This window comes from Prionailurus bengalensis, chromosome C1, assembly GCF_016509475.1.
Source record: "Prionailurus bengalensis isolate Pbe53 chromosome C1, Fcat_Pben_1.1_paternal_pri, whole genome shotgun sequence".
NCBI classification, from domain to species: domain Eukaryota; kingdom Metazoa; phylum Chordata; class Mammalia; order Carnivora; family Felidae; genus Prionailurus; species Prionailurus bengalensis.
The window spans coordinates 95,988,185-96,006,311 of record NC_057345.1 but is presented as its reverse complement, the minus strand read 5'-3'; the positions used below and the strand labels follow the sequence as shown (position 1 = coordinate 96,006,311).

The 18,127-nt window shown below is 54.7% G+C and overlaps 1 protein-coding gene and 1 long non-coding RNA gene across 3 annotated transcripts in view; one reads left to right on the top strand and one right to left on the bottom strand.

Moving 5' to 3' along the window:
* The first annotated feature begins 1,617 nt into the window (after nucleotides 1–1,617).
* Nucleotides 1,618–18,127, top strand: part of KCND3 (potassium voltage-gated channel subfamily D member 3) — a 208,936-nt gene continuing 192,426 nt past the window's right edge. For both annotated transcript variants that reach the window (XM_043575850.1, XM_043575849.1), the window contains exons 1-2: nucleotides 1,618–1,713; nucleotides 8,468–9,645. In XM_043575850.1, coding sequence (XP_043431785.1) covers nucleotides 8,540–9,645 — 1,106 coding nt within the window. In that variant the 5' untranslated portion in view covers nucleotides 1,618–1,713; nucleotides 8,468–8,539. The remainder of the gene's footprint in view (nucleotides 1,714–8,467; nucleotides 9,646–18,127) is intronic.
* LOC122480939 lies at nucleotides 11,445–15,824 on the bottom strand. Its single transcript, XR_006296709.1, has 2 exons — nucleotides 14,888–15,824; nucleotides 11,445–11,833 (listed from the first exon to the last, which is right to left on the bottom strand). It is a non-coding gene; the product is annotated as an uncharacterized LOC122480939 (long non-coding RNA).

Here is an 18,127-nt window from a genome sequence, read left to right as displayed (position 1 = left end):
ACACTTTGCTTTTCTGTGTCTGTCTCAGGTTCTCCACACTCCACCTCTCCCCACTCAGAACTGTGACCTCTCAAGCCCTGTGTTCCGGTCCTGCTGAGGCACGGAGTCGTCTGGCTTCTCGAGTGGCGGGCTGAGATCCCGGGATTCCGGGCACCGGGGCCGCAGACCAGGGGAAAGCTGGAGCCGCGGGTCGGCACGGTCTGGGTCTGCGGGGACTGAACGTTCCGCGCGCCGCGGCCGGGAGTGTGGGGGAGGCTGGGCCGGATACCACACTCCGGGATGCTCCAGGCTCCATCCGCCGGGCCCTGTGGGCACGTGCCGACCTCCTGCTCCCCATCCTGGGTCGAGGCACAGGGCAATGGGGATCCGTGGGCTTTGGGGAGGGACCCAGGGATCCGGCGGACGCAGGCAGAGTTCATCCTCCCAAGTCCAGACTCTCGGATCTGGGTGCTAGGAACACGTGGCAGGACAAGAAGGTGAAATCCTACCTTCGGGTCGTGCCCCTCGCGCCCTGGGAGGAGAGCGGCTCTTACGTGGGATAAGGGCAGTATGAGTCCCCCTTGGGATCTCCAGCCCAGGCACACGGCACTCGGAGCTGAGAGTCGCGGCGAGCCGGGAAGCTTGCGCGGTGGCTGGCTCCACCTCGCCAGGTGGCGGGGCTCGGCCGTGAGCAAGTGCTGGTGTCGCGTGGACAGTCGGTGAGAAAGAGACACCCGGCTAGCTCCACACCCCCCCCCCACGCGCGCGCACACATCGGGGCTCCGTGCCGCCTCTCCCCGGGTCCCCAGCATACACGCCCCCGAGCTCACACTCGTGCCCACTCCGTGCTCCGCCCCCACCCCAAGCCGAGCTCACCTTGCCACGCTCACCCCCGTGCCCACCCTCGCCGGCACACGCGCTTCCACCCGCGCTGGTACACTCCGCCACCTCCAGGCACACCCTAGGATTCCTCCACTCGCCCGGGGAGACGCACCAGGCTCTGCCTCGTCTCCCCGCCCCCCGCTCGCGCGCGCGCCCCTCTCTCTACACACACACACACACACACACACACACACACACACACACACGCACTCACACACACCCTCGCGCGGGGAGTCACACGCCCTCGCCCCGGGCACCCTCCCTCGGCGAGCCTCCAGGTCCTCCTCCTCTCTTCCTCCGCTGCCTGGCGGCCCGCGCTCTCCGGCCGGGCCTGGAGCCGCTCGGCCGGCGGGGATCGGCAGGGAGCGGAGGGCGCAGCCTCGCCGCCGCCCCCGGACTCTCCTCTCCGCCCCGCCCGCGCCGCGCCCCCAACGCCTCCCCCTTCGGGAGAGGGACCTCGCCAGGCAGCCCGTGGCCCGCCGGGCTCCGCTCCGCGCGGCGCCGGCAGCGGCGGGGGCAGGGCGCGAGCGAGGGAGCCCGCGAGCCCGCGAGCCCGCGAGCGGGGCGGCGAAGCGGGGAGGGGACGCGCCGCCGAGCCGGGGCTGGAGCGGCGGCGGCGGCGGCGGCGGCGGCGGCGGCGGCGGCGGGGGAGGGAGGGCCCCAAGGACCGAGGGACGCACGAACGGACCGAGCCAGGGAGAGAGCGAGCGAGACTTCGCCGGCGAGCGGCGGCTGCTGGGCGCTTCGCCGCGCTGCTGGGCGCTCCGCGCCTCCGCGGCCCCCGGCTCCCGGCCGCAGCTTCCTCGCGCGCGCGGGCGCGGGGCGCGGGGCCCGGGGCTCGCTTCGCCGAAGGTAAGAGGGACGCGACCGAGCCTTCTGGAGCCAGGAAGTGTGAGGAGCGCTGCTCCCACGCCTGTTGCTCCCGCTGCCCACGCGGCACCCTCCCACTCCTGCGCCCGGGTGGGTGGGCGCTGGGGCGCCGGAAGGATTGGGGGTGGGGCCGGCGCCGCGGGGGAGCAGGCAGCCGGCCCGGGGGCGTCGGTTCCCTCCGGCTGTGCAGCCACCTCCGGGCAGCTCGGAGACGTGAGGCTTGGGGGTGGGGGTGTGAACCTCTGCCCTCTTTCCATTGGCCTGCCTTCCCTCGGGGGTGCCACAGGCAGCGCCCCGGGATCCGGCGGCAGGTGGCGACGGCTTGCTCGGTCCCCTGGCTCGTTGTGAGGGGAGAACGAGAGAAATGGCTGAGAGTGGAAGCAAGGAGCAGTTTGGGGCGCTTCGCAAAGTTCTCCAGCCCACCGAGCCGGCGGCGTGCCTACCAGAGGCTCGGGGCCGCACATCTGGTCCTACCCGGTTGCCGCTTCCACCCCTGGAGCTCCGGGAAAGGTCTCTAAAGTGACACCCGGGGCCAGTGCGGCCCGGGGGAGGGGTTTCCGAAGACTCACTTTTTGGAGGTGTTTACGTTGGGGATGGGGCACGGAAGGGACAGGGCAGAGAAGTTACCTGGAATCAACTAAATTCCTGCACTTGCTTAGCGTTGACATTTGAATCAAGTCCAAGAGGTTCTGCTTTCATCCCGGGCAGCCTGATATGTCAGCAACAGGCTGAGGTTCCGGACCTGGAATCTTAGAGCAAAGAGAAGGCTCCGTGGTTGTTTCTGAAGAGAGGGTGTCTGAACTTTCTTGTGATCCTTGGCACAATGGGTTCCGTTTGTAAGACTGGGCAAAGGTTCCTATATGGTGCACGTTGGCATGTTGCGTGAACTTATGTGATGGTTAAATTTGTGCCTTATTTACCGTTACTTCAAGGGACCCTGGATATTTAATGTCTGTAGAAAGGGCGTGCACGAATTCAACGCAAAGTGTGTGTACATTTCCCCATGTGGACATGTTGGCACACAAACGGCAGTTGATGTGTTTATTTTTCCGTGTCGCTACTTGAATGCAACAAAATGCAAGTACACAAGGGACCCCCAGAGGAAGAAAGATTAGTAGCTTGTTCCCTTTTGCAGTTGAGGAGGCTGAAGAAAAAGAGAGTTCAGGAAAGTGCCCTGGCCAGCCTAGGAGTGGCACTGTGGGAAAAGAGGATCTGTATGTATGTCCCAGGCCTGTACCCTAAGGATCCCCAGCCTAACACCCTGTCATTTCATGCCTGCTTACCCAAACCCTGTGGGCATGGGAGAAGGCCCCCTGGATCACCAGGACCCTCCCCTCCCCTGGACTGGCCCCATTGTGAGCTAAGCAACATGATATGAAATTGTGGAAGGTAAAAGTTTCCAGAGACTCTCCACACCCCGCACTCTGCTGAGGTCATTGAAGGGCAGACCTTGGTGATGCGATGCTTTTGCTGCCCTGTGCCTGCCTGGGCTCAGGTCAGGTGTCAATCCCCAGGACAGGCTGTCTGGTCACTTTGCCCACTTTTGGCCCTCTACCTCCAAAACAGAAGCTGTTTAATAGGGCTGACTTTTTACAGCAGGGGGAAATGTATTCCCCTCTTCCAGGATTTTTTGCCTTTGTCGTTAGAGCACTTACCTGTTTTAAACGGCTCTTCCCCAGCCTCCCCCCACCCCCATCTTTCCCACTGTCAAACTCTTCTGCCAAAAGCAAAAATAGCTTCAGATTTTTCATTTGTAAGGCGTCCACGTCCTAGTAAAACCTTGGCATTTGAGGCATGTGCAGTGCCATTGGCTGGAAATGGGGCCGCACTCTTGTGCCTGTTGCAGGAATTCATACCCAGATCTGCTCCAGGAGGTGTTGGTCCCTGTCAGGGGGCGAGCGCTGCGGTGAGAGCCACGGAGAAGCCCTGCTTAAGCCAGGTCATGTCTGCGGGGTTGTGCAGACCTAGTATGGCCTTGGGCACGGTATCTGGTGGGAAACTTTTCCTCCCCTTCCAAGCCCCACCCCGCCCCCTACACACACACACACACACACACACACACACACACACACACACAGAAAGTAACAGTGGGGTAATTGCTCCTTTTGGGGTACCTTTTACCGGGGGGAACAGAGCTTGAGCCTCTGGAGACAACCTGGCTTTTGCCTGGCCTTCTTTGGGAAGATCGTCCTGGATTGGTTTGGCCTTGGGACTAGAGGCTTTTATGATAGATAGAGAGGGGTTGATTTTCCTTCCTTACCTCTCAATTATTCATCTGAAAGCAGTATATAGAGTACTCATTGCCCTTAGGAAGAGGGATTTGGCCTGAGGTGGAAAGGGTAAGGTGGTGGAGCTCAGGTTGGCAGGGGCAGGCACCAGGCACTGAGGTTTGGGAGTCAGGGTGGAGCAGCCCTGGGAGAATGGAAGGGGAAGGGCATTGCCTTTTCAGGGTACAGAGCTGCATGTCTGCAAGCTGGATGCTCCAGGGTCTCTTGGTTCAGATGCTCTTGGCTCAGCAGTCTCTTACCTTACTCTTTGCCACTTGAACCCCCTCAAGGTCCTACCTCTCTGAGCTCCATTCTAGGATAAGGCAAAAATGTTAAGGGTCAGAGGTCCAGGGCCTGGTGTCTGGGAGCCTGGCCCCCTTTCTCCTCCAGGGAGGAGGCCGGGCCTTCTGCTGTTAGACCCGGCCTTGGACAGCCTTGAGTTCTGAGTGATGCAGATTGTGCACCCTGTTCTGGGCACCAGCCTCATCAGGAATTCTCAGAGCTGCCTCTGCTGAGATGAGGCTCGGGCTCAGTCTGTCCCCACAGCAACAAACCCAGATGCTCTGCTTCCTGCTTTGTATGGGCAACCGTTAGGAAGAGGTCTCAGTGAGACCTTGATATCCTGGATCCTAGTGGAATCACGGATTCCTTGAACCAAGGGCTCCTTGTCACTTTCTTGCCCATTTGTCTCCTTGTACAGATCAGGATTCTGAGGCCCAGAGTACGATGGTGGCTTGCCTTCACACATTCAGGGGAGAATTGAAGCTGGAATGTAGGACTTCCCCACTGCGTGCTCTTTGCTGCCTGGGACAGGGGGAGGGGAGTCTCTGCATCCTGCTGTCTTCTGTGGGGAGCATCAATACCTACCTATACTTGGGTCGGGAGAGCCACTTGGCAGTGACTCAGTCAATGGTCTGTTTGAAAAATCATCAACTCCTATATACATGGAATTTAGCCACTTTGAAGGAATCTTTCTGAGTCTCTGCTCCTTCCCTGAAACTTATGGGCAGAGACGGCCACGTCATAGGATTTTTTTGTGGGGACAAATTAAATTGTTGCTGTAAGAGTGCCTAAAACAGTGCCCAGAGCATTGTCAGCACTCCATGAGTGTTAACCAAACGTGAATTGGAATTATCTGTGGCCAACGTTTATGTCGTGGGCTTGCTTGCCAAACTTCCCTTGCTCCTTAGAAAACCCAGCTAAGAGTGTGTGGAGGGACTACAAATCCTCCCGATAGCCTGGAGGAAGTATGGGAACTAACAGGGTAAATTTCTTGCAAAGGATATAAAATGCGCAGGATGTGTTCCCACATCCATTCGTAGCATGTGGACCACCCACTGCAGAGGGTGAACAACCCCCCTGTTCTTTCCCCATAATCAGGAGCTCATCAGGCTTGTGCTGGTTTTCTGTTCTCTGAGCGATGACATTTATGGGGAATGTCATTGTCATTCCTGTTGTCTTCTGTGGCATCTGAATCAACCTCCCTTTTTGAGGGAGCAGAGGGGCCTGTGAATATTCTCTTTAGCATGCAGATGAGGAAACTGAGGCAGAGATTGGCTCCTTGAGAAAACCCGACTGAGAGCACAGTGAGTCAGAGCCACTTCAATTGGCTTCTTTTGATTCCGATCTGTCTGCAGAGTGTATTGTCTGTTAGGAGAGAGAAAAGTCTACCCTGGACGCCCCCCCACCCCCACCACTTAGCACGGCATGGAGTAAAATTGACAGAATGCAAATGGCGGCTGTAAAATCAGGGTTCCCAGTCTGAGAACCTACTGACAGCAGCACACTGAGCTACCTCCTGGGCTGTCATGTAAAAACTGAGGCGTCATGGCCTTTACCCTTCAGGAGCTTACTATGGGACGGGGCAAGGGGTGGGGGGAACAGGGCTGTACCCTTGAACTCCGCATTGCCTGGGTTTAAATCTCTCTTCTTTCTTATTGCATCCTTAGGCCAGTTACTAAAGCTCCTCATGATTCATCTTCTTCACCTGCAAAATGGGGACCGCAGTGGTGTCTACCCCCTAGGGCCGTCAGTGGGCTCAGCTGACGTGGGCCACGTAAGCATGTGGTACAGTGCCTGGCACACAGTCAGCCCTGTGTAGACATCTGCTGCCATTCTTCTATGGACGGAAGACCTTGAGAAGTCACGTAGCATAGGCTGGGGGGCATGGGGTGACGGGGGCCGGGGGGTGGGGGTCACCCTGCCCGAGGTGGGATCCCCGATCTGTCCATTTCCAGCTGGCACGCCGCCAACTCTCAGGCGGCTTCCAGGGTTGCTGGGAGGATAATGTGAGATGATGACAGGAGCCCGTTCGCGCAGAGACTGGCATAGAGTACGTGCAGGACGATAGTGAGCCGCGAGTGTTAATAAGACATGTTGAAAGTGACTTGTAATCCAACCCAGAGGGCAATAGGTGCCAGAAGAGAGGAGCAAACAAGGTGCTGTGAGCCCAGAGAAGGAGAGGATTTCAAGGGGGCGTCACAGAGAGGGTGAGGAACAGGGAGGCGAAGAGGAGGGCCGAAGGGAAAGGATATTCCCCACGGAAGGAAGAGTGTCCAGAAACAGCGCCCCACACAGTGTGTGCACGAGCCGCTCTGGCCTTGTTGCTGGAGGTCTGCACGGGTGCATGGGGCTTGGGCTGGAAAGGTAAGCCAGGATCTGTCTGTGGCAGTCCTGGAATGCCAGGCCAGAGTTTGGACTTGATTTTGTGGGTTGTGGGATAAGGCACCACCGGAACCTTGCTTTAGGGAGGTTACTCTGAGCAGAATGGGTTCCCCAGGGACCGGGAGAAACGGTGGGGGTCGCGTGGGACGAGAGATGAGCAGGCCAGTGGGAAGGGAGCAAACTGGGGCCTTAACGAGGGCAGTAAGAACTATTGTCTCATTATTTGGCAAACCGTGTGGGTGAAGCAATGAGAAAGGTGGCCAAAGGGACAGGCCTGGGGTTAGGGAAACCGTGAACAAAAGGTTGACTGATGAGCAGGTTTTGGCAAGGAGGGAAGTTCGGGTTGACCTTGTCCAGACGGGAAAGTCTAGTGGCAGTTCAGGAGTGAGCGGCAGTAGACATCTGACAGCCTAGAGGAGTTGGTAGTCAGGAGAAGGAAGCAGGTTTACAGGGAAAGACGAAGATCGTCTGCCTCACTGATTTAAACATGGAGTCAAGCCAACTGAACTCCAGAGTGTCCAAATAATTCTGAGTTAGGGCTGGGTCCGGGTGCCAGTTTAGGATTAGTGAAAATGAGTGTGTCAACCCCAAACAATTTCCTGGTGCTGTTACGTTGTTTCTGTGTCACCACATGTCTTCCCACAGATGGCAACACATTTGGGGATTCAGAGTCATTTCAGTATCATCTTTAAAAAGCCAGATTTGGGAAGGTAAATCTGTTTCTCAAGGCCAAAAATAATTCTTCAAGCCATTGTTTCCCCCCAGCCATGCAGGTGACAGGGAGGTGTGTCCACGGTGTGGTTGAGAGACTGGTGGGTGAGGGGACGAGGTGGCCCAGCTCTGGAGGAGCCTCCAGGGGTGGAGCGGGGCCAGGTGAAAGGCACTGGCATGGGAAAGAGTGTTGTTATATAACCCGAGGGAGCTCTGGATGGTGGGCAGATGGAGACGGGAGGCGAGGAATCTGGAGACGGCAGTGAGTGTGGTTCAGTTTCCTCTTGGAGGGAGAGGGACAATGCATGGAAGGCAGGTGAGCCAAGAGCCCAGGACCCCCTTTACAGGATGGGGAGGGAACCCCGCCGCACCTCACGGCCTCTCCCACATCTTTCTGCCATGGCTCTGAGGGATACGATTGGAGGCTAGGTTGCCAGGTGTCCCAGAAGGTAGCACCAGGGACAGCCTTCTCCATGGGACTTGGGGAACAGAACTGTACCAAGCTGTAGGCCTACCGTCTTCACCTGCCATCTCAGAGAACTTTCCAGACACGGGCAGCCCCGGCCTCCATCTCACCAGGGGGGAGTAGAAAGCATGTGTTTACCTGATCTCTCTCACCCACACCCCATTCCTGATTACCCTGGTGGGTGAAGAGTGAAATAAAAATTAGCATGTTTATCCCACTTTTAAATTTTTTTAATGAGAACTCATTTACCCTCTCCCAATTTAAATTCGTAATAACGCCATAACCTTTCAGAGCTGATTATTACCTGCGTCTTCCCAGATCTTCCTAGTAAAGAGGCTTTCCCTCCAAATGCTCCTGAGCCTTCTCGGAACTCGACAATTTGTCGGGCAGTCAACAACATCTGGTGATCCCACACTGCAGCACTGCCCTGTGCTAGGTGCTCTCCCTAGGAGGGGAGGGAAAAGAATCCAGTCTCCTCTCTTCGGTGGCGGCTTCGGTTTCGTTAATTTGCCTTCAAGACTTTTGCTCGCTGTTCCACTCAGCACGGACCCTTCCCTGTGTCCCATTGCCTACCTGGGAGGCAATCATGGACTCACCCGGTTCTCTGCTCTCTCCTCCCATCTCCCAGGGGTCCCGGAACTAACTCCAAGCTGGTGTGCAAAGCCTCTGAGCAGTGGCCAGCCCAAGAGCTGGAGTCACCATGGCGGCGGGAGTGGCAGCCTGGCTGCCTTTTGCGCGGGCGGCGGCCATCGGGTGGATGCCAGTGGCCAACTGCCCCATGCCCCTCGCCCCCGCCGACAAGAACAAGCGGCAGGATGAACTGATCGTCCTCAACGTGAGCGGCCGGAGGTTCCAGACCTGGCGGACCACGCTGGAGCGCTACCCGGACACGCTGCTGGGCAGCACGGAGAAGGAGTTCTTCTTCAACGAGGACACCAAGGAGTACTTCTTTGACCGGGACCCAGAGGTGTTCCGGTGCGTCCTCAACTTCTACCGCACGGGGAAGCTGCACTACCCGCGCTACGAGTGCATCTCGGCCTACGACGACGAGCTGGCTTTCTATGGCATCCTCCCGGAGATCATCGGAGACTGCTGTTACGAGGAGTACAAGGACCGCAAGAGGGAGAACGCCGAGCGGCTCATGGACGACAACGACTCGGAGAACAACCAGGAGTCCATGCCTTCGCTCAGCTTCCGCCAGACCATGTGGCGGGCCTTCGAGAACCCGCACACCAGCACGCTGGCCTTGGTCTTCTACTACGTGACTGGCTTCTTCATTGCCGTGTCGGTCATCACCAACGTGGTGGAGACGGTGCCGTGCGGCACGGTGCCCGGGAGCAAGGAGCTGCCCTGTGGAGAGCGCTACTCGGTGGCCTTCTTCTGCCTGGACACTGCCTGCGTCATGATCTTCACCGTGGAGTACCTCCTCCGGCTCTTCGCGGCGCCCAGCCGCTACCGCTTCATCCGCAGCGTCATGAGCATCATCGACGTGGTGGCCATCATGCCGTACTACATCGGCCTGGTCATGACCAACAATGAGGACGTGTCCGGTGCCTTTGTCACGCTCCGGGTCTTCCGCGTCTTCAGGATCTTCAAGTTCTCGCGCCACTCCCAGGGCTTGCGGATCCTGGGCTACACGCTCAAGAGCTGTGCCTCTGAACTCGGCTTTCTCCTCTTCTCCCTCACCATGGCCATCATCATCTTTGCCACTGTGATGTTTTACGCGGAGAAGGGCTCCTCTGCCAGCAAGTTCACGAGCATTCCTGCCTCTTTTTGGTACACCATTGTCACCATGACCACACTGGGGTAAGTCTGTGCCGGTAGACCGGAAGAGGGTGGAGGTTGGATGGGTGGGAAACCGTGGATGGCATCAGGACTGGGCAGAGGAGTGGGGAGTCGCTTGGCCAAGTTGTAGGAGCAAGGGGAGTTGCCTCATCAGAAAAGGAAGGCACACAAGTGATTTGTTTGGGGGTGGTAGCTTGCTCTGCATTGAGTTTTCTTTTTTGGGGGGGCCATGCATTCTATACAACATGGAAAATCAAGCCGTCATTTGTCTTCTCAGCCATGCGTGCAGTGTGTTGTGGGGGGTGGGGTGAGTGGCTGTATTCTTACAAGCATCCGTGCTTGTAAGGGCTGTCACTGAGAGAGAAACGGGGCAGCAGGTAGGAAGGAAGAAGGCCCTGAGGTGTTCTGTGAGTGTCGTAAGGAGGGTACACATTTCCATTAACCAGAAGACACCGAGAGCACTTCTTCTGGATCCTTCCTGCATTTCTTCTCTGTAGTATATCTGCAGGCTATTTCTCTGTTGCCTTCTCTTCTCTGCTGCCACAGATGCTCAAGGGTTCAGTGGATCTGAGCAGGCTTTCTCTAAGTGACTCTGAACTTGGGTTTTCGGCAAAGCGGGGCATCCGATTTGTTTTCTTCTCATGGAAGGAGTTGCAGTCTTGCTTCCTCAGCCCGACTCTGTGATTGAATGCCCCGGCCTACCTGGGCGACTCTGAGGTGGTCTGCACGGATCACGTGGTCAGACACAGAAGCAGCAATATCATCAGAGGGAGGGAGAGGCACTCAGCAAGGCTACGGGTGACTCTGTCTCTTCCATCTCCCCGAGGTCCCTTCTCCAGCTGAGGTCACAGAAATGTATTTATGGTGCTGGCATGTGAGCTTTCCATCAGAGGAAGGGGCTCAGGAAGGAGATTGCAATCTTCACCCTAACAGGATTAGAGCCAACGAAGGCAGCTTTATGGAGACATGTATTTCTTAGGGGTTTCTGCTTTGGGCGTTGCGAGTCACGGAGGCTAATGCAAAAATCCCTTTACAATTCATGTGCTGGGTCTGTATTTGCTTAGGCCAGGAAGCATTATATTGCTGATGGAGAATTCATGAAGCTTTTTATTTGGTCTTTGACAATTCGGTTGGTGGCGTCCTGGTGATTCGATTTTTTTTTTTCCTGGCCTGAAACCCTGCGGCACTGGTGTCGGTTTTTCCATAGTGCTGTGTGTGCTTATTGGGAATGACTGAGCAGGTGACGGGACCTTTTAAAATGATTACATTTGTCATTGTGCCACACGGGAGGGGGAGAGCAAGGGGTGTCATTGTCCATTTGTGGAGGCCATATTTGATGGGGGCATTCCCTTTGTCTCTTGTCGATCTGACACAGGCCATCCTGCCCCTTCCTCTCCCTCCAGCACACACACAGTTCTTTGAACAGCTGCTCACGCCCGGAGTGGGTAAGAATGTCTGGTCATCTGACCTTGTCTCTTGGTTTAGGTGGCAGATGTGGGCTTCTTGGCACAGCAGGATATTTAGGGATAAAGTGGCTTGGGGGCTGGCCACCGTATCAAGAGAAAGAGACACATTTACCCCTTCTAGGCAGACCCTGCCCATCCCTTCACTCTCCTGAAGGCAACCTCACCCATGGCCAAGACCTCCCTGGCCATGCTCCCGATGTGGCTCTGACTATCCAGTGTCCTTAAGTGCCCTCTGATGGGGACTCATGACACCAGAGTGATGCCTCAGGACTGCCATGGGGAGAAAACAGGGCAGACAGATGGATGTCAGAGTTAAAATGGGATCATTTCAGAAGAGATCGATGGAAACTTCAGTGGCCACCTGCCTATTACTTTTTATTATTAGTATAACAGCATGTGTGTGTGTCTACCATGTGTCAGCAGTGCGCTAAGCACTTTGCATACATTATCCCTTGAAGTCTTCACAGCAGTCCTGCAAGGTAGGAAAAATGCCATACAACTTTGAAGACACAGAAAGAAGGCGAGGCTCTAGAGGTCAAGTAGATTTCTGTAGTCATACAGCTGAGAAGGGGCAGCGCTGGTTCTCCAAAACCAGCCTGACTGCCTCCAGTGCCCTTTCTCTGTCCACTCACCACTCCGCTTACACCCAGACTGTCGGGGACATAGGTGGAAGGCAGAGCCCCCCAGGGTTACTTCTTTTATATGATGGCCACAGAGTGTTAGTTTCTTCTAGTCACATCACTCTGCAAGAAAACATCAGTGCGGTGAGTACTACAGCCACTCTACTAGGCACACAGGGAATTTGTAAATAAAACATCTGCCTCTGGCCAGTTTAAAGACTGCCTTTGAAATTAATGGCTGCTTTCCTAGCAAAAGGCGCTGTTTTACTGTCGCTGGGGAGACCACTGATTTCCTTTAGCATTCACCCTGTAGATCAAGGGGTGAGTTCAGTGTCAGGGGACGGACAATCTTGGCCTCATATTTACTTTCTGAGGGAGGAGAGAGGATGGCAGGGAGCAAGAGGCCTCTGCCAGAGAGTGAAAGCAAAGAGGGAGGAAAGGGCACCTGCATGGGAAGTAGCATGCTTCCCCTGACTGCTGGCCCTGTGGGCTCCTCTCCCTGCTCTTCTGCATGCGTCGAAACGTCTAGCCTCTGGGAGGGGAAACGAATGAGCAAGAAAAGAAGCCTTCAGGAGTGTCTCCCCTAACCTCAGATAAGTAATGGGACAGCAGGCTTTTTCTTCCCCTCCGCCCTGGCTGGTGTAGTCTAATGCTCGATTGGACTACTTTGACTTTGACCTGAATTGGCAGTTGGAACCATCACCAGGCTCACTGCTTGGCTATACATAGCAGGTGCTTGGCAAAACACTTTTTAATGGATTGGTCGATGTGAATGGGGTGCCTATACCATTTGCCTGACCTGATACTGTTCTCAGTCCTTTCCAGACCTGCCTTTCCTCTTTCTAGGGTGGACCTAAGATTTGGGCTCTGTCCCAGCCCTGGGCCCTGGGGGCAGAGGAGGGCAGCCTTCGCTTGGTGTCTGGTCCATCTCCTGAGACACTCTGCATTGTGGGCATCTTCTTGTCCTTCTCGAAGGCCTTCCCAACTCGACCCTGGCTGGTTCCTGTCCTGAACAGATTCACTGGCTAGTCGTGGGCTTAAACTGCTCCAGAAAACCCTTCTTTTTCTTACTGTCTGCTGGGATTTGAGCCCCCAAGTGGCTGTGGAATACCAAAGGCCAACATTCTGCCATAGTCCACGTTCTGTACGGCTGCTTCCAACAACTCCCAACAGACACTTAGTTTTCCCCATCTCCAGACCCTCCCTGCCCTGATTCTGCCCCAAGTTCCCGTTTCCGTCTGGGAGAAACTTTCTTTAGCTTCTTTGCAGAGCAGGGCTGACTGACAGGCTGCAGGGCTGGGCCTAGGGCCGATGTGCCAAGTGGAGTTCACTCTTCCTTGCTCCAGTTCCCATCTCTGCCTGCTTTCCTAGGACTCACTGATGAGTTACTCAGGTGTCCTCCAGGGAGGGATCTCCTGGAACCAATTATTTCTGTTTATTTAATATCTCAAAATACCTTAAGCACATAGAACAATAACAGCCCATCTGCCACCAAGGCCTGAGGATGGCTTTCCTTTGCACCTTCCTCTGCTGGTGGGGAAGACCCCCATGGCCAGTCCAGGTTTCCCTTATGCCCCCTTGACAGTTGAGTTCCCAGATGCACCATGAAAGGATTAATTTCAGTGCTCATAATTGATGCTATAAATAAAATCCTCAATTATCTCAGTTAACCGAGGGAAGGGATAACACAGAACTCCCAATATTAAATAAGACCAACACACCCAGTTTGTGAATGTATTCTATGTTGTAGATTTTTTTTTTTTTAAGCAGATTTTCCTTCTTAATTGTGTTTGACTTTGCTCAGCATCACGATTGGCCCAGACTGTCTGAGTCAGTCCGTGGGTGAAGCTCCAGTTCAGCGTGGGGAAGAGAGGATCGTGCACAAGGAAAGCGTCGCAAGAGAGCACCCATCAGGGCCGTCGAGGGCCAGCTCCGAGACTGGATGGGATGAGGCTCTCTTGGCTGTCTTGGGGAGGTGGGGACGGGCTTGGGAAGGGCACAGAGCAGCATCGCTCCTGGTAAGATGGCCTGCTGCTGCCTGCTTGGCTTGCTTATGTAATTGAGACTGCCAGCCTATCTGTCACCCCATGCCCCGAGATGAGAGAGCTTTTGACAGGGTCCAAAAATCCCTTTAACGAAAACAGAATCGATTTTTACTTCTTCCAAGCATGAAGCAGCCTCCAGGTGATTTGCATTTCCCTTTAAAACCTAATCCTGGAAGGGGCCTGCCTGAGGTTTTGCGAGACTGGGGGCTGGCCCTGGACAATCAATACAGGCACACCCCAGAATGGGGTACTTGGTCAGGCTGACCCCCCAACCCAGTGCCGGAAGTGGGGCCAATCTGGGATCTGGTTAACCCTCAGTTCCCAAGATTCTGGCTGCACCTTCTTTCACTGCCTCGAGGCCCACCAACCCTCTTCCCAACTCCCAATTGCCTTGGCCTGGGACCCTGGCCAGCCGTATCTACCTGGGTGGTGGCGTGACCCTGCCCAGGGGGGATCTGGTCATAGCATGCTTACTGGGAAGGAATGACCCCATGCTCTTTTCTTGGTTTGGCACTTCTTACCCAACAGTTCTCTGGTGCTGCAATTCCCAAGAGAAGATACAGACCCACATCTTCACGAGAAATCTTGTATTCATTCCACGTTTATTGAGTGCCTACTGTGTCCCTACTGCCTGAGAATACAAAGCGCTATGATTGCACCCCAGCCTAGCATCAGGTCCAGACAGAATGAATTGAATGAGACTCACTGCTTTTCCTTTGAGCCAAAACAGGAGATGGTAGGTAGAACAGTGGACCAAAGGTCAGAAAAAGAGGACTTTATGCATACGCTTCCTGCCACTCCAGAGATTGCCCCCCATCTGCTCTGTGTCTGGCCAACTCCCATCATCCTTCAAAATTCAGGCCCACACCATCTCCTCCAGGAGGCCTTCTTGCCACCCCTGCTACCAGGGTGTCCTAGGTACCCGTCCTCTTCCTTCCCATTGTGGCCTTACGTACCCCTGTCTTGTCGGCTGCCATATTTTATTAACTTTATCTGCGTATGTGTCTCTCTCGCAGGATGTGAGCTCTTCAAGGGCAGATCTCTGTATTCCAGAGATCATTGAATGGCCCGTGCCTAGCTCAGGGTCTCACTAGATATCTGTTCAACCAAACAGGTTAGTAGCCCAGCTTACCTCTCTTCAGTTTTCTCATCTGCTAACCATCCCCTGGCCGTTTTAAGAACCGGTTGGAAGTGCTGTCCGAATGTTAGCCATATTGTCATCTCAGACAAATCTCCATTTGTGGGCAGGTTGGAGATGGGGAGGCCAAGCAGGGCGTTCTCTGGTTCTGATGTCAACCTTAGCACAGTTGGGCCTTTCTTGCACAGGAAGCTGAAACCCTTCTCCTTCACCGTTTTGGGCTGTGTGGCCATACCTCCCACTGCAGACTCTGGGGTCAGGGAGGAGCAGAAAGGGAGCCAAAGATAAGCACCCCCATCCTTGAAATTTTCCTCCATCCAGTTATTTCTGCAGCACGTATTTATTGAGTAGTCACTAGGCAATAGGAATACAGAAGCCAAGACAATAGTTTGTGATGTCATGGAGCTTACGTTCTAGTGGAGAAGCCCAGACGGTAGATACATAAACAAATCCATTCTATCAAGCAGCAGTTCATGCTACAGAGACAAATAAAGCATGGTGCGATCAACAGGGAGTAATGAATGTGGGAAGGTGGGAGAGCCAGGGAGAGTTGCCATTTTACATGAGGAACGCAGGTGATACTTGAGCAGAGACCTGAAGGAATGTGGGCAGCTTAGGGAAGAGCATTCCAGGCCAAGAGAACAACAAATGAATGCAAAGGCCATCAGGCAGGAGAGGCCTTGGTGCTATTCTTGGAAGAGCTAGACGGTCTTAATGGTCAAGCTGCAAGAGCGGAGCCCGGGTATAGGAGGTCACTGGGGAAACAGCTCATGCGGGGCCCTCGCAACCAAAGACTTGGCCCTTTGCCCTTTACTCTGCTTGGAATGGGAAGCCACTGGAGGGTGCTGAGTAGGTCTCACTTAAGTTTGAAAAGGATTATTTGGGGGGCAGCTGGGTGGCTTAGTTGGTTAAGCGTCTGACTTCAGCTCAGGTCACGATCTCACGGTTTATGAGTTTGAGCCCGCATCGGGCTCTGCACTGGCAGTGCAGAGCCTGCTTGGGATTCTCTCTCTCTCTCTCTCTCTCTCTCTCTCTCTCTCTCTCTCTGCCTCCCTTCCGCTTGCATGGATGTGCTCTCTCTCCTCAAAATAAATAAGTAAACTTAAAAAAAAAAATGAAAAGGATCACTGTGGCTGCTGGGGAGTGAATGCTTTGTAGGGGGAGAAGCTACCATCATAGTCCAGGCAGCAGATGATGGCGGCTGGGCCAAGGGTGCTGGCGGCGGGGAGGGGAGAGCTGAAACATTCTGCATGTACGTGAAGGCAGGGGCAACAGGAAGCCATGCTGGTCCTGCTTCTACCGCACCAGCGCCAAAAGCTCCCGTAGCAAAAAGCCAAAAGCTCCCGTAGCAAGCACTGGCCCAGGAAGATATGGTCCTCAAGACTTTCCTCACCCCTGGGAGAAGCATTTCACAAGAAGGCATGAACCAAGCACCTGCCAAGGACTGGACACCCTCTCACCACCATGGGGGACAGTCTTGGCTCAGAAACAGAAACAGGTGACTCAGAAAGTCAGTGGTTGTGAGAGCGGCTGAGACAGAGAGGCGGGCAGGCGATCAGGGCTGCAGATGGGGGACAGGTGGATTCCCACGGGTAGGATATAGGAGACTTTGGGTGCTTCACACTGGAACCGTTACGTTAGGTTGGTTTTCCAGTCCAGCAATTCAAACTGCTGCAGTTTTTGGAAAGGGATTTTCGGGCTGGTGCCCATTTCACAGCTCTCCTCCTCAGTCTCTCAAAATCAATCTCAATCTCTCTCTCTCCCTTTCTCTGTTTGGTTTTGTTTGGGTTTCCCTCTTTAAACACACCCGTAAACACAAACTTGATTCTTCCTGAGGAATAGCAATTATTCTGCCGGAAAATAGTGTAAATAAAAGGCAGGCTGGCCCTCCCTCCCCTCAGGGGAGGGGCAGAAGCCCTCAGTAACTACTACAGCATTTTTGTCTCTCTCATCCAGCGGGGGAGCTCCTGTTCTGGGGCCCAACAGGGCTCTTGTGCACATGCTGTCATGACTGGAAGGCCCCCCTTCCCCTTCCCCAGGCAGGGAGAGGAGCAGAGACCTGGCTGTGAGTCTCCTGGCCCCTGGACACAACCAACCCCTTCCAAGAAGCTGACACCTGTACTCCCGTCGTCAGTGTTCATCCTCTGGTGCTATCCAAGCAGTTTTTCTTTCTTTCTTTCTTTCTTTTTATTTATTTATCTATTTATTTTTTGGAAGTAGGGACCAGTCCCCCAGCAATCTCTTTTGGAAGAGGTGTTCTATAGTGACCTCAGACCAACTTCCAATGAGGACCTGTTTGTGACAAGGAGGAAGGAGTTACCGCAATGCCTCGGAGCACGCAGAGTTCTCGGCCAGAAGGCTCAGATACCGTGCCCTCCAGGCTGAGTCCAGGGCTGGTGCCTCTGTCCAGCTTGCATCCAGGCCAGAACAGAGGCCCAGCCTCCCCCGCCCTCCACCCGGCACAATGCAAATGATGGGTGAGTGGGAAGGTGGGGGACAGGGAGGGAAGACAGCTCAGCCTTTGCTGACCACAACTGGATGGAGGAAGATTGCATCTCGCTCATGTAATCATATTCCGGGTGTCAGGACTGGAATGAGTGTCATTAAACTGAATCAGAAAAATCGTTTTAATATAAGTGCCACCTCACACACAAGCTAGTTGATGGAGAGATGGATGAGGCTGGGGACGCCTCCTTTGTAATGTGATGCTGTAAAATCCCATCACCTTCATTATTTCCCACGGAGCCAACGCATCATAATACCCATGAGCGGCAGAACAGCTTGAATTTAATATACAGAAAGTCCAATCAAACAATAAATGGATGGAACTATATAAAGAAACCATTTTCTGGGAGGCTGGCTCCATTCTCTGGGACTCAGCTCCCTGACACATGAAATGTGCATCAATTTTCCCCAACTCATGCAGCTGCCGAATCACCACATGTGATATTTGTTTGCTTCCAAAGTGGAAGCGGGGAACTCTCCCCCCCCTACATTATCTGGCTATCGATGCAAAATTGCAAATCTCATTTTCTTTGATTTGCGTCCAGTGGTTCCCGGTGGCACAGCGAAGGCACCATCCCGATGCCAGCCAGACTGGAAGCACAGCCCCCCTCCGTCCCAGGACCTTACTCAGTCCCAGTGACACTTTGTCGTCGTCCTTAAACAAATATCTGGACACCGGATTCGGGACACCAGACTGGGCTGCCGGGGGGGGGGGGGCTGAGATGTCTC